The following is a 13922-nucleotide window of genomic DNA, read 5'->3' as shown; positions in this document are numbered from 1 at the left end:
AACATGTGGTTAATAAACTCAACATGAAGGATATACGCAGACAATCATGTGCTAAAGTAAAATAGTACAGATGCTGGAAGCTGAAATAAAAATAGAAAGTGCTGTAAATACTTAGTAGCTCAGGCAGCATCTGTGGAGAGAGAAACAGTGTTTGCTTCAGGTCAATAACTTGAATTTTTTGGTTGATTAATTAGCATGTCAGGACAATATTGTTGTCTTCAGCAAACCATCAGTAAAAATTACAAGTGGAGTTTTCAAAAAGTGCAAACAAAATTGTTTTTGTACTTACCTTGCATCAGAGGCAAAGTAAAATTCAACAGATTTTTCTTCAGTTGGATGCAGACGCTGAAGACTTTCTGTCTCAATTTGGTGTGCCTTGCTTGTACCACCATTTTTGTTATTTTTGTCTATAGTGAATAAAGAACTTCAGTAAATCATTGAGTTGAGTGTTTTTGCTAAAAGTAAATTAACGCAATGGAAATAAGAAACTCATTCCTAAAATAAGTGACACCTACAAAATAGTATTACATAGCCCAAGATTTTGTTGTGGAAGTTTCAAAGTGCAACATGCAGTGCACTTCTGGGTACTGCACAGTCTTTCAGATGAGATATTAAACCAAGGCCCTGCCTAACCTTTCAGGTACATGTAAAAGATCCCAAGGCTCTATTCGCAGAAAAGCAAGGGATTTCTCCCGGTATGCTAGTCAATATTTATCCCTCAAATACTAGAACAGTTTATTTGGTCATTTATCTTATTGCTGTTTGTGGGACCTTGCTGTATACAAGTTGGCTACCACAATTTCCTACATTATAACAGTAACCACATTTGGCAAAAATAATTAATTGGCTTGTGAAGTACTTTGGAACATCCTCAAATGCAAGATTGTTTTCTTTCAATCCCAATTTGAGTTCTTATAACTAGTTAAATAAAGCTGAAGAGGAAGCTTACTAATTACCGAAACTTCCTCGCCAGGCTGTTTTAATCTAGGGATGGAGTTACAATTAATGATCCAACTATGGCAGCTTTAATTATATATTATATTTCTGGTCAGTCCTAATTCTTTGGCCTTGGGCCAAAGTTTATGGGCGGAATTTTCGGTGCCCGCTGGCATTGGGAGTGTTTGGCGGCATAAGCGAACAAAATGGCAAAAAGGCCAAAACTCGGTTGCACAATGTCGTGATGCCAGTTTGCAATCGTCCACTCTTCTCGTCAATGGCGAGCTGCATTTCCCACCGTCGGATGTCGGGAACCTCATTGTAATGCATCTGCATATCATTATAAGCCCAGCTCGCTGGAATCATCCCCCCGACACTGGATCATTCGAGCACATCAGTGTGATTGCACGCCAACGTGTTTCACAACCGTATATAAGCAACGTGCACCTGGCAAGCTGCACTTCGTTCAGAACTTCAAGGTTCATTTTCCTACCTTGCTTCGGGCAGCACCCATGGTCATCAGCACCAGGCTTCGCAGGCAGCACCACATCACTTTTAGGGGGCTCATGGGCAGGTCTCCACCTACCAGACCAGCCATAAGGCAGGGTTGGCTTTTCAATGGCTGCAGGGCTAGGGTTTGCTTGGGTAAGGGGAAGAAGTGGCCTCAGGTAAGGAAAGAGGCTGCAGGGTGAGGGCTGTATTGCGGATGGGGGGCATTCCAAGATGTGTGTGGGGGCACAAGTTGATCTGTGCAAGTGGCCTCAAGATGTTGAGGGCTGAGGAGGCGGTGTCCAAAGGAGATGAGGCCAGAAGGAGATGTGAGGGTGTGTGTGAGAGAATGAGTGATGATGTCTCTTGAGCTGGCATGGAGTGAGATGCCAGTGAATGCGTGAGTTTAGAGTGATGAGATAGTTGCCTTACCCTGACGGCACATACGAGATCATTCATCCTCTTTCTGCATTGGATGGCCAACCTCTTCTGTGCAGCATTGGCACTGATCACCACTGCTATCGCCTACCAAGCTGGACTGGTGAGATTGCTGGACCTCCTGCGGCTAGAGCAGGGGTGGAGGGTATCAGGGCGGGTCTCCACGGCGTCCAAAAGGCATTCCAGGGACATGTCACTGAATCGGGTGGTTGGTTGCAGTCTTCCTGCCTTTGGGGCCGTGTCTTCTGTGCAGCAGTCCTGGACTGGAAGCACTGAGAGGTGGGAGTGTGGTTGCACTTTAGATATGGCACCCGGTGCGAGGAAGTAGCGAGTGACGGTGTGGCGAACAAATGAGACCCCACCCGCCATCGAAACGGTGGGTTTCTTGGGAACGCATGATTTATGAGGCTGGATTGGGATGATATGGTGTGAGAAGCCATCACTGTGGCCGGCGGATGAAACGTTCTTTTTCCTGCCCGCTACTGCATTACTGCAAATCTGGGACAGTTCCACCCTATGGCCTGAATTTTTCAGTTGACGGGCAGGCTCGGCGGGAGCAGTCGCGGAGCCGACTGCCACCCGTGATCAGCTCCGCGCCGCCATTTTATGCAGGCGGGCCAAATTAAGGCCTGCTCAGCGTAAGACGCGAGCGGTAGCACTCAGCGCTACCTATGCAGGCAGGGGGAGGAGGGAGAGTCGGGGCTAGCGCTCTTGCATGCATGCGCGCAAAAGAGCACTTCAACCTCCCTGAAGCACGGAGCTACCTCAGGGAGATTGAAACGCCATTGAAATAAATAAATGGATGTAAAAAAAATTTAATTAAACATGTCCCCTCATGTGACTGTGTCACATGAGATGGGACATGCTTTTATATTTCAGAAAACTTTTTTATTTGGTTCATAAAAGCTTTAGGATACCTCATCCCACTCGTGGATGAGGTTTTGTAAAAAACGTAAAGGCAGCTTGGCCTTTTCGCCTGCCCACCAACCTTAAGGTTGGATGGGCAATGTAAACAATGACACCAATTAATTTGTTAATGGCCTTAATAGGCCTTTCAGTTATCAGCGGGCGTGCCCAAAGTCATCGCGCAGTATTTTACACGCTGGCGTGTCGGGCCTGCCCCTGCCCCCGACTGAAAAATTCAGGCCTATGTTTCCGTTTCGCTAAAACCTCGTGAGCACTGGCTAAAAAAAAATCTCATTTTGTTTGTTATTTGACAAAGGTCAATTAAGAATACAATAAAGCTGCATAATTTGGAACAGGTATTGACTGTTCCACTTATACACTAATGGCCAACTTACACGTTCGGTACAATATTGGAATCTGGTCAGTGGAGAGCTTGCACTTGCTGTGAACACCAATCAGCAGTGGGCTTCCTCGCCTAAGGAGATTTAAAAAAAAAATGAATTTTCTAATTTAAATTCTTATTTATAGGCTTAAATTTTAGGATTACAGCATAACTGAAATCAATTCATTAGCAAATAGTAAGATACACGCAATGAAATTTTCTTATGTTCTGATATCTACATTGTCCTGAGTTCCTATTACTTCACTTCTTGTGACTTGTTTTATGTTGTAACAGTACAGAGATAAATGCAGTTTCAAAAATCCTTTAATGTTTAGCTAACTCAATTCCTTAGTTGATTTTTACAAGATAATTGTGACGTCTGGTTTAGAATTCTCCCTTATAAACTTTAGGATTGACTTTAAATCTGCCCGTGTGCGCAGACAGTCAAAATTGTGGTAACTTACTGCTTCGATCCTCTGGTTGGAATTTTAACTTGGTCTTTTCAGCAGCTAAGCAGGATATCTGCTGGAGACTCCTGCTCTAAATATGCAGCTTGGGACATGATAATGTCATTGGAGTCCAACTGCAGTTTTAACACCAGTCTAGTACCAGGAAGCCATCATGGTTTCCCTGCCATGCCAGCCTGGTAGTAAACATCAGTGGAGCTGTGGGAGGTGCTCTGCTGAGCTTTGCAAGAAAATATTGGATCTCCCCCAGATTACCCTCCCCATCCCCCAAATGTCTTGGTCGCCTAACCCTCTAAGTAGCCACTTACCTGATTGCCAAAGACCACTTTGTTAGGACTCTGGCAACATTCTCCTGCCAACCAAATTCCAGGACCCACCTGCTGGCCATCTATCACTTGCCGCTGGGCTTGGGTGGGAGACTGACAGAAGCCTTGCAGATTAAGCCCAGGAGTTAAAACCTCCCGTGTCTCTCACTGCTGCGGGTCGGACATTTAGCAACCCGTCTCAGCCTGCCCGGGCAGCGAAAACTGGTACTTTTGTAAATTAATAATAAATCAGGGGATTTAAATTAGAAAAAATTACATATTTCCTTCATTTTAGTACATTTTTCAGTGCTCAATGTTAATTTATTTTGCTTGCTCTTTAATTCACACAAGCGTCCTGTGTATTCTTTATCAACAGCTAGAAAGGAATCTCAATTTGTACAAGAACTGCATTTACAACTTTGTAGAATAGGATCCATTCATAACCTTTTTAGCACTGGCTGGGTGAAAAAATAGAGCTGCCTACAGTATACTGACCATGGCCATCCATTTTAATTTATCTTTAAAATAGCTCATAATAAATTTGCTTTCATATACAAAATCTAGTTATTTCAGTATTGAGCTGCTTTATGCTAATCCCAATCCAACAGACAGTAATTAGAATATTATGACTTTAAATTAAAAACTGTAATAAGATGATAAATATTTCTAATAGGCTGCAAGAAACAAACACTGAAATTATAAGACAAGTTAGTGGGTAGTACAACAGTGCTTATTGTTCTGACAAAGAAGCTCAAATAGTAATTATTACAGACAACATAACCTCTCACTAACCTAGTAGCAACAGCTTCACCTGGGAAATGAAGGCTCTTGAAGACAAGTGCAAATGCTCCTTCCTGTAAATAAAAAACAATATAATTTCTGTTATTAAATCATTTTTATTGCCACCTAAAGCAGCAGATTTAATCACTACACAAAAACAGCTACTAGAAAATCAAGAGTACATTCTCAGTGCAGTTGCGCACAATGTTTAGAACTGTCCTGCTAAGAATAACAAAAAAATTAATTCCTTAACTTTGAGAAGAATATCTACAAAGTAAAAAGACCTTACTGACACAAGTTTCAGGAAAATAGTCTCCAGAAAGCTATATGAATCCTGTAATCAACATAAAGGAAACAGGAGATCCCAAAGTTATGTGAATCAAAATCCCAATTCAAATTTTCTATTTGTACGGCTATCCAAAATAAACTTACAGCTTAAAATAATATGTTGAAACTTTTCCAACTGTTACCTACTTAGATTTTGATTAGATGGACAGTATTGCCACAATGGCATGGATGAATAGATAGCCTTCATCTCAAAAATGAGGTCGCCCAATGTTCAAAAAATGGCAACATAGATGCCAGAGTTTCAAATTTTGTTCAGAATTGATCAATTACAATACTAATTGAAGCCGTGGATATTAGTAAATGTAATTTGATTTCAGTAAAGTACTTAAGCATGTTTATAATGTATCTGAATGGGATATCTATGTTAATCTAAATCATAAAATATTGTAAATTGTACATTTTGGCTTCCCATGCACGAAATATGCCAATTCTTTTCATTGCCCAGCTTATGGGTGATGAAATTCAATTATAAAATATACAAATAGTATTGGAGGGTATATGAATCAGAATGCTCTGTCTGTTTAAATAACCATTATTTTCCTTTCACCATATACCTTAAACATAATATTCAAATGTTTTTAATTAGAATTAATTGCAACTCACCAGCTGTTGAACAACTCTTTCCACCAAGGTAGAAAATCTAACATCTTCACTTTCTCTGTTGTCATACACGTATTTTGTTAGTTTAGGAATCACCTCAGTATCCGTCTCGGATTCAAACTCATACTCTTTACTCTCCTAAAATGGAAAAGGTCATATAGGATATATCAGAATTAACAAATTTCACTATGTGCATTAAATATTGATCGGTTTAAGATAATTCTACTTACCAGAAATTTTCTTAGGTCTTTGTAGTTCGTGATAATTCCATTATGAACTACCACAAATTCTAAAAATAAAAATAGCACTGTTAATCCTGTTAGCAATCAATCCTTCAAATCCACACTTGTACAAATTTAAAAGTGCATCTTTAAAACTCATCAATGCACAGCACATTGGTGAGTCAAAATTGTAGGAAATGAATCATGCTTTGTATGCCTCACCCAATGATTTACTGATCTTGCTGATACAACAGAGGATGCTGGTGACAGAAATCTAGAGGATTCCCCTTATCAAATTTTATATTAATTCATTGTACAGGGCTCCCACGATGGACCCTTACACTTATCACACAAGTGAGTAAGATCCCAATTCACTTCCTCGTCAGTGCTTGGTTAGCTGTCTTTATGTCAGGCCAATGATAGATAAGATTTGTACTCAGATTTCCCAGGCAGGGCTTTGGAGAGAAAATAAAGATTTTCTGTTCCCGTTCCATGCTTTATCTATCTCATTCAGTATCTCTGGCAGACAGGACTGGCAGATGACCTATCCCCAAGCTCTGCTGATACCATTCTGTAGATGGGTTGACAGCAATGCAATTACTCAAATCTGGATTATCAGTTAGCCATATCAGGCTGGTAATTAATGACCCGAATCTTCTGGGCAGCAGCAATCACCATGGGATTGCCATTCCACTCCTACTCTTCTACACCACACCCAAGTTCGGCATTTCTGGCCGGGACTTCTAAGCCTGGCTTCTTATAAATGTGGAAGGTACCTTCAATACAACTGCTTCTTCATGGTGCTGAGTTGTCGGGGGAAGACAAGCCACACCCCCTTTTCACGGCACTGGTTGCCGTATTCTAGTTAAGTGTTTCACAAACACAGTGGAAAGCTGGGACATTTAAATAGCTTTTCAGTGTGGTAATGTATGAGCATATGAATGAACAGGTGAGCAAATGGGTGAACGTGTAAGCGGGTAAGGGGTTAAGGGTGTGTGAGGTAAGTGGTTAAAGGAGTAGGGTAGCAGCTGAGTGGGGTGGCAACTGAGTAGACTGGTCAGGTTGGGTCAGGTAGAGTCGGGGAAGAAGTTGGATGTGGGGGGAGTCAGGGGATCACGGGGGGAGTTGGGTGGTGAGGTTAGGTCAGATTGGGTGCGTGGCTGCAAAGCAATCAAGAACGTGCCCTGGAGGGAACAAACAGGCCACACAAACAACGCTCCTGTTAGAATATGCACATCAACAGCCATGCATCAATGTTAAAGAGACCACTTAGTGCGACATGCCAGTTGAACACAGCAAACAGTAGTTAAAGGGAGCATTGGTGAGAATCCACAGTGGAACCAAAGTGACAATCACATTTTGGGTTCTTTACCCCTGATATTTTTTGGCTTGAATGCTTTAAACTAGTCAAATGGATTAGTCTTCATTTTCCACGTGACAAAACATTTTTACTCGTCCTGACATCAAAGTGAAATATTGTTGCGCATCCAGGATAAAAGGTAGCCTTTTTGATTGCTGTTTATATCCTATACATCCAAGGGATCCTCCTTGTCTTCAAAAGTAGCACAGTAAGATTCAAATTAGACCTAACTTTAGGCTCTAAATGTCAAACAAATTTATTGAACAGGAAGTGAGCAACTGAATAGCAGCTGAAACGTGACACATATAGTTGATACATGGTGGTGGATTCTTGTACAGTAAAAATGATGGTTCATTACTCAAGTTAAAATTAAGATTATTATTTTTATAGTTATTTTGCAACTATGGCAGTCATATGATTTATCAGATATTCTTCTGAAGTTTCATTCAATAATCTCGGTGAAAGGCTCTAGATCAAAGCTAAGGAGATTTGAAAAGTGCAGACTATTAGATTCCCCTGAAAACAGTAACTACAAGCAAACAAGAATAATTGTTAAATTCAAAAAGTCAAACATATAACTGAACAAATTACAGCAAGTTTATGAATTGAATATCTTGCTTCTCCCTTAAGCATTCAAAGGGGTACGGCAGCAAAGTTACTATGGGCTGGATTTAACAAACTCCCACACACCCTGCCGGCAGGTCTGAAGGCCACCTACCCAACCACACCTGTCCCCACTGCAACTATACCAGTGGCGGTGGTGCAGGGGGCCCGCCCGCCAGTAGGCCAACTGAAGCCCCTGGGTGGAATTTTCCATTCTGGAGACAAAGTGCAGAGGCAGGTGGGAAAGGCAGTATGTTTCCGCTGGGCAGCGAGTTGGATTAATCCGCACGATTTTCTGCTTTTCAGCTCATTAGTCATGTATCAACGAGGAGCTTGACGAATCTCGTGGCGGGGTGGGCAGGGGTTCATCTGCCCTGCCATTACCTCATGGGGTTGAAGGTCCTGGCACCAAATTTAAACAGCAGCCGCATGACATTCACTCACTGCAGGCCAGGTGCGTTGGTTCGTTCTGCTTCACAATTGTGCTCAAAAGAACAAAACCTTCTGCTCCAAGGTTCAGGAAGGCCTCCCCGGGACTCTCCTCCAGGCTGTCCAGGAAAGGCCGGAGGTCCTCCTTTATTGGATTGGGAGCAGGTAGTTCTCCCACCTGTCCACACCAACCTGGGAGAAAGTTGCCAGGGAGGTCAGCGCCCGTGGTCAACAAAAAAGCACCGCCCTGCAGTGCAGGAAATTAATGAGTGGTCTTATGTGCTCCGCCAGAGTGAGTGAAACTTGTACGCACTCCAAACTCTCACTCTCATAAGGGCATCAGGCAGTCTAAGGGTTAGAGTCCACAGGTATGTCAAACACGACCAGCAGATGAGACATGAGCACTAAATGTATGCCAGCAATTTTAAGATCACCATCTCATGTAAGGTCCTGCACAAGGAGTGCGTTAGTTCTTTACTGGGGAGGACTCAGCAGATACAATAGGCATGCATGCTTCTGAATTGTTCTTTCATCCATAGTGCTCACAGTCAATCCATCTTTCTTTATGCAGGACAAGATCTTCCACAACCGATGGCAGAGAGCGAAGACTGGAGAGGGGACCCCAGAGCTGAGAACACTCACGAGGAGCAGGAGGCAGAGCTCGCTAGAAAGGATAGAGATGGTTCCTGTATGGAAAATGAGATCGGCCTCCCCAAAAAGCTAGTCAGGATGCATCCGGTACGCATTGGCCATATGTAGACAATGACTGCGAATGACCTATAATGTTGGAGCCTGCCTAGTCAATCACTAATTATCTCTTCTCTCTATTCCAGCTACCAGCAAGAAAAGGTGGAGGAAGACTTCCAGCAAGCACCTCAGTCCCAGCCCTCAGACCAGCTTAGATGAGGATGCAGAACTAAATGCATCTTCTCTCTCTTACAGGCTGCAGCAGGTCCAGATAGGCCAGCACAATAAGCCCCAGGCCACCTCAGAGAATGATGCTGAGGAGCCATCAGATGAAGACCCGTCACGACGCTCACCTGCACCCTCCACCAGCGCAGGTACACACACCTTGCTGGGACCTAGTTCTGGAGTAGGCTCAGACTCACAACCTGGTGATCACCTCAAGGACACGTGTCCATAGCAGGCAGCGTCAGTGACAGCCGAGGTTTCTGACACTCAGGCGACTGCTGGAGACCAGGCCCCTGCTGAGTCCGAGTCTGATGATGAGCCTCTGCAAGCGGCCCTGAGAGAAATTTTGGAGACGCAGAGACAGTCATGGGAACATTAGGCAGAGTTGTCAGAGGTCATCAGCAGACCAGAACAAAAGATGGAGGAGACCATCTACTTTTAGCCTTATGTCATGGCTCCGGCATGTGAGCGCATTAAGGTCTCCATGGGAAGGGTGGTGGCCGCCTTGGGAGGCCCAGGTCCAGCAGTTCCTGCCAGATTTGCGCTCATACCTGCACACCACTGCTCTAACCATGGGTGGGTTCCAGCAGTGGCTAGGCGAGGGGGGGAACGGGGCATCTCAACCTCTAGGTGCCCCTTCTCCTCAAGGAGTAAGGGAGTGATCCTCAGGAACCCAAAGAAAGGAGGAGCGCCAGTCTGACATCCTGGTGGTATCCATCCAGGAGACTCCAGGGGTGTCCTGCTGCTCCAAATCCCTTCTGTCATTGACCCCATCAACTCCGGCAGGTCAGGCCATGGAGGGTACACCTGCCCCAGAGCAGAAGTCTCTTAACAGGCAGGGGCCATCCAGACCTCAGGCCACCAGAGGTCACCCATCAAAATCATTTCAGATAACAGGGCATAGCAGTTATCAGGCTATCTCCACCTCTGCTGCAGATGTAAGGGCACCTAGACATAGTGGTAGGATTAGAAAAATTAAGAAGTTTTGAATGCACAATGGTGACATGGGTGTTCATTAACTGTATATAATCTTCACTATTGTAAAAGTAATTCGCATTTATCCCTCTCCAAGTCTCAGGTATTGAATGACTAATGGATGCAATGCAAGGACTCGCATACATTCAAGGGTCCAAAATGAACCCCCTTCCACCACCTGCATCCCCCCCACCTCCCCAACAACCAATTACCTCTCATCTGGATCCTCAGTTTCACTAAGTCTCACTCAATCTCATCGCAGTGAATCGCCTTTAGTTCCACATATGCGACATGAACAAAGGCACTGCACGTGTGAAAATAATGGCTGGGCAATATACGTGTGACCCTTGGATTTCAGGCAGACATTATTTAGCCTCATGAGAATAACTCATCAAGGTTAGTGATTATCCTGATGCTGTCGAACTGAAGTCTATAATTTGTGGATGGAACAAGTATTTGTCGTGACCAACATTAGAATCTTTTCTCACAAGTGTACTTTACAATGGAATTTATTTTATGACTGCGAGTTTTTGGGAAAAGTACTATTCATTGTCAAGCACCATAGCCTTTCATGCTTCTCTGCAGCGTGTTTTCGTCTCTGCATTTAAGGCTGAACATTATTCCTTTCTTAGTTCCCACTGTTCCCAAGCATTACTGAATGATTGAAGTAGGTTCTACTCAGTGACATTAGAAATGCCTGCTAGAAGGGGATGAGTGTATGTCAGAGGTGTATGCTCATCTTGATGAAGCCGTCTACTTACAGAATCCTTCTGTAAAGGCACAGTACGCAAATCGATATGGAATTCATTGCATGACTCATTGACTTAGGATAGGTAGAACGGATTGGCCTTTCTGAGATGGACAATGTTATGAAAGTGATGTTTCGGCACATCTCCTGAGTCCTCAGCAAGATCTATGAAGGGAAGAAGCTGTCATTGACTGCTGTGTCAATACTGACTGGGCCACGCCTCTCCCAAATGCCGAGGCAATGCATGACATAGAACTTGGCAGGTTTCCGATGAATGCAGGGTCATGAATGTTTGTCATTGATCAGCCTATGGTCCTGCTGAACCACTCCCTGTGAGAACAATGCGAACATAACTCACAGCTTTGGGTGCATGCTGTAGAGTTACAGGTCACTGCGTCCTGATGTCTGAAGGCATGTTGAGGCTCAGTAGCAGGAAGAGGCCTCTGCATTATTCATCCATGAGAGCTGGTATTTGGGGAGATGGTGCTACCCAGATGTAGTTCCCTCTTGAGATGGTCAAGCACTAACTGTTGACAAATGTTTTTCATGTTAGTGCTACCTTGCTAAGCTGCTGTCATACAGCATGGGTGCACCCATGTGTGCAACGGCATTTCAGCCATTTGAAGGCTGTCATGCTGACTGACTTGTTGACACCATGGTTGAAAGGACTACACTATGTGTAGTTGCTTAAGGAGGTGCGCTAGTGGAGTGCTGATCACATTCTACAGCAGCCACATGTTCTTTAGGGTACTGCGCCTTCCAAGATTGACCCCATTATTATAGATGAAGATAACTTATGTTGCTTCCGTCATCATTCTAAGATTGATGACCTTTCGTGATATGTTCACACTGACAATGAAGGTCGTGTTGTATCCCCTGCATTGAAGCATGAAGAGAACTCTGATCGTCCAAACTTGTTTTCACCTTATTCCTCTTGAAATCTTGTAGCTATGAGGTTGTCACGGGCATGTCTGCTGCGTTGTGCCTGTGCAACAGCATCCTCATGTGGCTCATCTGAATTGTCACCCTCTTCAGATTCATCCCCTTCTATCCTCCTTATCCAAGGAGACATCTAGGTTATCCATGTCTCCTTTTGGCAACACATCCCACCTTTGCAGCGCTAGGTTGTGCAGGGCGTAACAAAAAACAATGACGCAGGACACTCTCCGTGGTTAGTATTGGAGAGCCCTGTCTGACCAGCCCAAATATCAGAAATGCATCTTTAAGAGGCCAATAATCTGCTCTATTAAGGACCTTGTGGTGGAATGTGCAGCATTGTATCTCTCCTCAAATACATCTGTGGACAATGAACGGGTGTCATTAGCCATGTCTTGAGGGCACCCCTTATCACCAAGGAGCCAACCCTCTAAGCACCCAGCTCCCTCAAATATCTCTGGCACCCGGGAGTGACTCAAAATGTACGAATCATGGGTGGTCCCTGGGTACCCAGCACAAACATGCTGGATCACAAATTAGCTCAAAGTTCAGGGAGTGAAATCCTTTTCTATGAATGAATCTCACAGGCTGCTGCAAGGGGGCTCTCAAGCCACATGTGAGCAGGCAATGGCGCCCTGCACTTGTGGGGAGCCTGAGATTGTGGCGAATCCCACAGCTCTGGCAGCCTGGCTTGCTTCACCAATGTGGAACTGCATGTAATGATGATCTTTACTGAAAGGGACATCTGTCACTTCCCTTATGCATGGGTGTCACTGATTGTGAGATTCCGCAAAGGTCCCCAGTGGACTCCTGGAAGGATCCGCTGGCAAAAAAAGTTTAGTGCAGTGGTAACATTCAGAGCAACTTTGGATGCCCTCCCAGTCCACATGGCGTGAGTTCCTCATGGAGAATGTGGCAAATATGAGGTACTACATGCCTAGACAAGTGAAGGCGCCAGCAGCACTGTCTTTCGCTCATCTCCATGTCTGAGTTCCGTCTTCTGTAGACCCTTGGTCACGCAAAACACCTATGCAGATTTGGCCCCTCCTCGTCAGCATCTGGGACTTCCTGCAGCCCCGCTGGCTCTTGTTCCTCAGGGCGAAGGTCTTCCCTGAGCTGTGCCAATTGGTGAAGGGCTCCTCTTCTCCTCATTCTAATCAAAGCTATAAAGAAGGCAGCATTGTCGGCCCTTGCACTCTCCACTCCTGCTTGTATCGGTGAACAATATAATTGAGCAATCAAAGGCAGTTCCTATTGAATAGTCTCCCTCCATATACAAGGCAGGAATGCAGTCTCTAGCCCTTGACTTGCCCTGAGTCTGTACGTGGCATACTGAGACTACCTCTTGCAGAATGAGATCATCCTGGAGGATGACAGGTGGCTGAGTTTTCCCCTCAGACATGACTGAGTATTTACAATGAGGGTCTTAATAGGGTCAAAAGACCCAAGTCCTATCACCCACAGTCAGGCTTCTGGTGGTTGTCCTCCAGTGGCCTTAACAATAACTAGCGATACCCAATCTTTGCACTTATGTCATTACTGCAAGCATGGTGCCTTGAATGCCATGGCCAGTACACTGGTAACAGGGAGGCTTTTTGGATCCATGATGCTTCTGCACAGCAGTCATGACCCTTGATTATATTTGACCCTGCATCCATTCTCACATGCCTCAATATGGATCAGATGCCAATTAAGACCATATGCACTGCAGCACATAAACTTAATGGATTCTCGCCTAAAAATGTGCAACCATTAGTAAAGCAGCCAAGCTCATTCATTGTGCATTGGACCCTTGAGTCCAGCACTCAGCTGGGCCATGCTCTCCATGGTTTGAGCAGGACATTTATAGGGTGCCCTTTCAATCAGCAAAAGATTGCTGTACTGTACTCTTCCCACAGACCCGGGGACCACTCCCTGGTTGATGTTTTTCTAGCTTGTTTTTCAAACAGCATCATCCTTAGGTTGAATAGAAAGTGGCGCTGCTGGTTTTCATCCATGAGGCCAGCTTCCAACCTCCCTGTATCGCCCACCAAGTTCCTCCCATCCTCCACCATACTCACCGCTTCCTAATTCCCCTTCCTCCTGTC

General features: G+C 44.5%; 1 protein-coding gene across 1 annotated transcript in view; it reads right to left on the bottom strand.

Annotated features, from left to right (window-relative positions):
• LOC144685341 (glutamine--fructose-6-phosphate aminotransferase [isomerizing] 2-like) overlaps positions 1-13922 on the bottom strand; it is a 70236-nt gene that overhangs the window by 41716 nt on the left and 14598 nt on the right. Inside the window, exons 4-8 of the mRNA XM_078549749.1 lie at positions 5882-5940; positions 5655-5789; positions 4716-4777; positions 3165-3244; positions 290-407 (exon numbers count right to left, since the gene is read on the bottom strand). Of these exons, the coding sequence (XP_078405875.1) occupies positions 290-407; positions 3165-3244; positions 4716-4777; positions 5655-5789; positions 5882-5940 (454 nt within the window). The remainder of the gene's footprint in view (positions 1-289; positions 408-3164; positions 3245-4715; positions 4778-5654; positions 5790-5881; positions 5941-13922) is intronic.

The sequence above is a fragment of the Cetorhinus maximus genome, chromosome 10 (genome assembly GCF_964194155.1).
Source record: "Cetorhinus maximus chromosome 10, sCetMax3.hap1.1, whole genome shotgun sequence".
NCBI classification, from domain to species: Eukaryota; Metazoa; Chordata; class Chondrichthyes; order Lamniformes; family Cetorhinidae; genus Cetorhinus; species Cetorhinus maximus.
This window is presented reverse-complemented; position numbering and strand designations above follow the sequence as displayed.